The 7,783-nt window shown below is 35.4% G+C and overlaps 1 protein-coding gene across 2 annotated transcripts; it reads left to right on the top strand.

Moving 5' to 3' along the window:
- Positions 1–481: 481 nt before the first annotated feature.
- On the top strand, positions 482–7,596 carry coq4 (coenzyme Q4 homolog (S. cerevisiae)). Of its 2 annotated transcripts, none has more exons than XM_051110636.1 (7): positions 482–606; positions 2,096–2,242; positions 2,676–2,772; positions 2,908–3,010; positions 3,094–3,223; positions 3,508–3,601; positions 6,547–7,596. In XM_051110636.1, the coding sequence occupies exons 1-7, from the start codon at positions 531–533 to the stop codon at positions 6,659–6,661; spliced, it is 762 nt and encodes a 253-aa protein (XP_050966593.1). In that variant the 5' UTR covers positions 482–530; the 3' UTR covers positions 6,662–7,596. The 2 variants fall into 2 exon arrangements, with proteins under 2 accessions (XP_050966593.1, XP_050966591.1); XM_051110634.1 differs by having other exon boundaries at positions 6,551–7,591.
- Positions 7,597–7,783: the final 187 nt, after the last annotated feature.

The raw sequence follows: 7,783 nt of genomic DNA, 5'->3' as shown, positions 1-7,783 counted from the left end.
GATGATTTTTCCAGAGCTTATTTTGGCAAGGTAAAAAGTGTTGTTTTACACAACCATTGAGAATTATATAAGTATAACATAGACTTTTCATTAAGACCTTGAAGAATCATATCAGCTTGTGGAAAATGGGCATCCGATGACCCCTTTATAACCCAAATTGAGTTGAAAACATTTGCTGACAGCTTGGTCCCCCCCCAGTTAAAAAATCCCATCTGCGCCCCTGCTGGGAGAAGTGCCCATACAAGAAATTCCATGCTCGAAAAAACTTTCCAAAACTTACACAAACCCAAAAGGAGAGTTTTTGGCAAAGAAATACTCTGTCATACATTAAAATTGTTTTTTTGCAACTTTGACCATGTTTAGCATTAGAATCCAACTCTTGTAAACAGTGTAAATAACTCAGAATGCATGAAATAGCATTAGACCCCCCCATCGCCCACCCCTTTTAAGTAGTAAATGTTAAAACGGCTTGCCATACACTCTGTAATCTACTGAGTAACAGCTCTCACATGCAGACCCTGTAATCCATTATGCGTGGTCGATCGGGTGCTTTTCTTAGCTTTTTAAAAATCTCTCGCGGATATCATTGTCGACGTTCATATGGAGGTATTTTTTGTTTTACAAAGTTCCATAATTAGAAGTAATCTGCTGAATTGCATGGTAAAATTTTGTGGCAAAAATGTCTGACCTTGCTAGTAGCTCATTAGCTAACCAGTGCTATGAAAACGGTTATGTTCATCTGTCATCTAGCACAACGTATATCCCTTGATCATTTATACAGAATGTGGTAGTTAAATTGCGGTGTTTGGGGTTAAAATATTGCATGTCAATAAATGACAACTTTAAACGACATTACACCGATCAACATACAGCAGCTGACACAATTTATTTTAAGTAACAAACAACATGTACGACCACATTCTAGTGTTCTTCTACATTCTTTGACGTCAATTCGGTTTAGTAAAAAAAAAAAAAAAAAGGTTTAAAACGCAAAAGATGTGAAGGACATTAAAATACTTAATTTCCTTATTTTTGTTTGTCTCCAATCGCAAATTTCTAAACATTAAAATTGTACCTAATCTCTTCATTCTAAAACTGTATGCCCTTCTCTTTTATGTGGAAAATAAAAGATATTTTGAGAAATGTCTGAAGCGTTTTTTTTTTTTTTGCCCACACAATGAATCTGCAGATACAGTTTTGGAATGGCTATATGAAATATAGTGTTGTACGTTTAAAGTAGCTATAATAAAGCTTTTCAAATTACAAAAGTATATTTCACTACATAGAAAGCATATTAAATGCGCGTGTCTACTTTAATTGTTCAAATTTTGTGAAAGTAAAAATGTCAAAGTATGGGTGAAATATTGTTACATTGTAATTTAGCATACCATATACATATTTATGTAAAAATGAAACAACACTTATTCTAAATTGTACCTATTAAAAATGTAAACAGAAAGGTGATCATACAACATTTTATTACATTTTAAATTTAAATTTATTTTTCACAGGCTAAATAAAAAAATAAATAGGACACATTCTGATGTCTAAGGGGGGAATTTAAAATGTATTTAATTTTTACTGTTTTGATGTTTGCAAATGCTTTTTCATTGTTGATACATATTTGCTCAGTAAGTCAAAAGTCTAGAATAATTAAGATTTTTTGAAAGAAGCCTTTTATGCTCACCGAGGCTACATTTCTTTATTTTTATTTATGCTGTAATTATTATTTACAGTAATGGCATTCTGAGGATATGCTAATTGTCATGAAAATACTTTAATTATGTAATGTGTGTATATATATATATATATATATATATATATATATATATATATAGTAATGGTCATACAACAACATGATATGTTATAGTGTAACACATTTTAAGGCATAAAACCTGTACCCTCAACAGCAAGTAGGTTTCTGAGGCTACATTTTATAGTAATCTAAGTTTAAGCTTCATGACACTCACAACATAGAGTAAGGTTGTAGGCATGATAGTTGATCAGAGGATTATGGATCTAGAGTAGAGTCTGTTAAGTCTGTGAATGCTGTCTCAGGATTTGTTCAACCTATCACTCTCTCTCCCACATTCAGTACTCACCGCACAGCAGTACTCAAGTTCAGATTCAAAGCAGTATGATGGAAGGTTGTATCCAAGCCATATCCCAACAAGTTCTGTCCAGAAGGCTGTTTTGGCGTTAGGTGCTGGTGTGGCTGCTCTAAAGAACCCCTACAGACATGGTGAGTCTTATATTTAATAGTCATTAAGTTTGAATATTAGACTGACAGTAAACACTGATTGATGTCTGCCTTCTTGATAAAGGGTTATTTAAATAACACCTGTCAGTTTCTTTTTCAGTCTCAGTGGAAAGTCCAAAATTGTTTGGGTGAAAGAGATTATTATTGAAAACTCTTATTATCATTAGTTTTCATTAATAACACAGGCCAGAAAAGGTTAGTTAGGAATTCCAAATTTTTACTAGAACATTAATTTCTAAAATATGGAGGCATTTTATTGTTACATAGATATAAACATTGAATCACCCTGTAACAGTTGAAAGGTATTTTTGTTTATGCTGAGGAAAATATTTCCTAGATCATCTGAGATGGAATTCTGACAGTAATCCCCATGATTCAAAACTTTCATGTATATTGACATATTTTACCAAAACAGATATGGTTGCAGTGCTTGGGGAAACCACAGGGCACCAGGCCCTGATCAAGTTAAGGGATCGGATGAGAAATGACCCTGAAGGTTACACCATTCTCATGTATGTCTCATTTGTTTACTTTGACTACTGTTAAAACTGTTTATGGCATCCATCATTCATAACGGCCATCATGGGCACCAAATCTCCTTGCTAAGCCAAACTTAACTACTACCCTTATGTTCAAATTTTGTTTAGAGAGCGTCCAAGGATCCGTCTATCTACGTTAGACCTCACTTGTATGTCTGCTTTGCCAGATGGGACTTTAGGAAGAGAGTATCTCCGTTTCCTAGAAGAAAATGTAAGACAAATGAAAAACACAAATTATCACATAACATTTACCAATACCTCAAATTAACCATTATCATCTCAACTTTGTTTCAGAGAGTCACCCCTGACTCGAGAGCTGATGTGAAGTTTGTGGACAATGAGGAGCTAGCGTATGTCATGCAACGATATCGTGAGGTCCATGACTTGTTGCATACCTTGCTTAATATGCCGACCAATATGCTAGGTGAGCCTTTGATAGCATAACAAGTGTCAAAGTATCAGGTGTTTATAGTTTCCATTTGATGTATACCTATATAACAATCCTTCAAAAGCTTTTGGTTCTGTGTAAATACAATGCTACATCAGACCTATTTTGCCACTGAAGTACACTGAGCCCCCTAGATCACTATCAATAAATACTTTTTGTGAATTTATTTTGCCGGTACATATCTCAAATTCCAGAAGCATCAAATAATAGCATGCATTTTTCGTATCGTGAAAGATTTTCCTGTTGTTTCTTACCCACAGGTGAGGTTGTTGTAAAATTGTTTGAAGCTGCACAGACTGGTCTGCCCATGTGTGTTCTGGGAGCAACACTTGGACCCCTCCGTCTGTCTGTCAGGTGAGTTAACATATATGCCTGTACACAGCAACATGTTGTCAATTACTGCAGAAACAATTGATCATTTTAACAAACAAACATAAAACATATATACAGTAATGCTCTTACATTGGGAATACTATAGAGCGAGACGCTTTTATCAAAGTGACTTACAAAAATAGGACATTGGAAGCAATCAAAATCAAAAGTTGTTTTAAAAGATAACTTTACAGCTTATAGTATATAAAACATTTTCATATGGAAGCTTCACATATCTTATTGTAAACCTCTAGAATGTCTTGCCCCATAGACTGTGACTAAGTTCATACTGTCTAAGCAATTGACATTATTGTGAGGCAACATTATTGTCTTTGGTCACTGGGAATATGACAGAGATATGGTCTGTAGAGCTTAGGTTGTAATGAAACCAGAAGATTCCTTTATGTATATATCTAACCAGTGACAAATTTAAATAATTTATGTAGCGAATTTAGCTCAAAGGGAAATGTATATAAATAATTACAATTAATTATGATCAATTACAATTATTTATATCAGCTGCCAGTAGTAACTGTAGCAGAATTAAATTTTCCATCAACTAATCTGTTCGCCCAGCGAACATTCAGTATAATTTTTATATCAACTCTTAGAAATGATATCTTCTTGGCCACAGAAAATAACTTTCTTAAAGTACCATTGCATTAGAGCATGTAGCCCGAATCGGAATCGTAAAGGGACAGTAATTTGCAATGCAGAGTCAGAATCAAAACTCATGTAATTTGTGCACAATAGTTTATTAGCGAAAGACTAACACATAACTAATCTAAACAAACAAACATGAAATCACTCATACATGGGGGGATGGTCAGTAAGAAGCAGTTAGAGAGAGACAAGGGAATTAAGCTATGAAAAGAGTCAGTTAGCCACCTGAGTGAAACCATCAGTGCTGTCTACAGCTTATATTAAACCTCTGTTTGTTTAGTTAAATGTACGATACTTGCATTGCCTTGGTCATTGAACAAGTGTCCGAATGAAGTCTCAGGTGAAAGTCTTGATGGTTGGAGCAGTGGTGGTTTTGGAATCGTGATCACGTTCTTCCGGGTCTGAAGAGTGATGAACTCCAAAGATGTTCTGACTCGATGGTGACTGGGAGTTTCGTCCCATGTGAAATGTGAAGAAGAACCAAGAGCTGAGAGGGACCCAGCTGAAGTCCTGTGATCTTTGGGGAATGGAAAGACAAGGCCGCAAGGCCTGGCGCATGCTTAAGGAAGTTCTGAAGAGTTCTAGCTCACCTTCTTAGGTTCTAAAAGAACCACTGACTGACTGAGGCGAGTCATGAAGATAAATTCCAGGGTTGAGTGAAAATGTGTTCCTTGTGGTCGAGAGCCACAGCTCTGTATGTTGGGGCCTGTTGGGCTCACCGGGCACGCCCAGTGCCAGCTCAGGCTCCCTGTGGGTTCCTCCACACGGGCAGCAATTGGAAGAAGAGAGCGAAGAGAGAGAGCGGGATCCTGAGACGATCAATCGTTTGATGCCTTTAAGCTCTCTGGAGGCTGCGTCTCCAGGAGGTCTACGAACCAGTGGTAACTTTCACCTTTGGAGGGAAAGTTTACGACTCTTTGTCTGTGAGCATGGTATTTTGCATATGTAATTCGATTGGGTGTTAATGCAAAAACTAGTAAGGTTTCTTAAAACACTAATATGTTGCATAGGTATCAACATCTAATTTGCACCATCTTTTAGATAATCAAAATACGAAAAGAGACCAAATATGGCATAGGTGGGTTATACGACTAGTCATCTATCATAACGCATGCATAAAACAGTAGAAAGACAAATACAAATACAACAGACAAAATTAAAATACAATGCAGTAATACTGTACACAATGACCTGGGCTATGTGTGATAGGAAGGTCAAAGAAAGGTTTGTCTGTGAATGAATAGGAAAGAGTCTATTTCTATAGGCATTGTGTCTTTCCTATGGGCAAACGTAGCATGGGCAAATGTGCATTCCTCTGGGCAATAAAACCTCTTATCAGATCGTTGTCCTGGCAATTGAGCCCTTTTGGGGTGTTAGTTGCTTTGGGAGGGTTGTCTCCAGAGCTCCAGCATATAGCTGGCTTGTTGGGTTTAAAGACTATTTGTTAAATGTAACAATTAATGTATGTCTGATTGGTCCAGATGCTACATTTAAATGTATTTATATAACACAGTGACTATTTGAATTAGGTGCCGAAATGTGTTCAGTCATAGTATAAATTATGGAGTTGCTCCATCTCAAACTGTAAAACTTGTTTAACAGGATTGCAGTAAATCTGCAGAAATATTCCATAATTATAACCAACATTTGTCCTCACTAAATATTTCCCACTTTTATGTTCATGTTTTATTGTGGTCATTATAGAAGGTTTTATTATGATGACGTCCTAGTGTTGTCATCCTTCGCTTTCATCTAATACTGTACACTGCAACTGTGTACTTTACCGGTTTTATAGGTTTACTGGCTCCTGTGTCACCACAAGGAAATTACATACATCCTACTAAATATTTCTTAATTTTCTATTTCCTCCTGATGGAGGAAATGCTGCTTGTAAGCTAATTTAGAAAATGAATGTTCTGAAGTAAAGACCCTTAGTATGATATTACTATATCTGGGGAATAAATATGATGTTATTTCTAGTACATTAATTTGATTCTAATTTATTCTAAAAAAATACATGTGGATGAACTTACATATCATATTTCAATCATACTTCACAATCATGTTTCAAAATCAAAAGGAGTCATTTACAGTAATTTTCCTTAAAATTGTCACTTAATGTTTAACAAAATGTTTACCTTGTAATAGTATTTGTTATATTAACTTTAACTTATGCTGTTTTTATTTAAAAAAAAAAGTCATATAAATCATGTGGCAGTTTGGGTAAGTAAGTAAAAATTGATATGTGTCTCTATATGTTGGAGTCAGTCGTCTACAGTTGCTGGTTCAGTCTCTGGGACCGTGGGCTCTGCGCAATGGCGGTCGTGCCCGATGTGTTCTGAGCATCTTCTACGAACGGCGCTGGGAGCAGAAGCTTGATGAACTGAGACATGAGTTAAACATTGAGCCACCACCTCTCAATCTGTTCCCATCCAGCAAGATTACATCCTCAAACTCGTAGTATGCTCACCTACCTAACCGAAATAATGATGGAAATTTTAGCTTGTGGGAGGGCCCCACAAGGAACCAACTTGATGGATACATCCTAATGGTAACAAAGATCACATTTTCCTTCTTCCTCTTATGATGGTAAATGATGCTCAAAACATGTCATGTAACATTGTAAAAATACTATGGCATGAATAAGGAAGTAAAGAAAATGAAGGAAGTTTAATATAAATAATTTTGTAAACATCTATTCACTGTTGAATTATCGGATTATAGGAACACTTTTTTTTTAAACTTTTTTTTTACTTTCATAAATATGAAGCGGGGCAACTTGATGGATACATAGTTTTGTAACCTGAATAAGAAAACCAAAGATGTACAATTTATAATTAAATTTTATCTCAAAATAAATAAAAACAATAAATAAATAATAATAATGAAAATAATGATCAATCAGTTTGAAATCTTGTGTGATTATATATTCTTCTAATTCTTTACATTTGTCTTTCAAAAATTAATATTAATATAGTTCACCATGCAAAGTGAAAACTGTGCAGTAGTCTGCATTCACATAACAATAAGTTATTCTTATTCTTATAACAATAAGAATCGTAAATCAGATAGGATGCATAATATAACAGTAAATAAAACTTGGCATAAAATACATCTATTTTGTATTCATTTCGAATTCGCTGCAGCATGAGTAGTCTGTTCTCTGGTGAACCAGAAGGAAGTGAATATTGTCCTCTGCTGCCATCCAGTGGTGTTTTAAACGGTAGGTTCCTGCTAAGAGGCGGTTCATTTTTGTGTAAAATCGGAGTAATGTAAAATGTAACATTTTTGAAATGATAAAAATAACATGAAGTCAGAATTCCCAAGTGTAATCATTATGTTGCATATGCAACTGTTGTTTTCCAGTAACACCATGGTAACACACAGCGGATAACAGCTGTCTTGGTAAAGGCCACAGGAGGTGATGACTTCTGTTTGGGCTTTAACAGTCACCCTTCCAGTCTATGAAGGATTGCAGGAGTACTGGAATTCTAGAGCCTA

The sequence above is a fragment of the Labeo rohita genome, chromosome 5 (assembly GCF_022985175.1).
Source record: "Labeo rohita strain BAU-BD-2019 chromosome 5, IGBB_LRoh.1.0, whole genome shotgun sequence".
NCBI lineage: Eukaryota > Metazoa > Chordata > Actinopteri > Cypriniformes > Cyprinidae > Labeo > Labeo rohita.
This window is presented reverse-complemented; position numbering and strand designations above follow the sequence as displayed.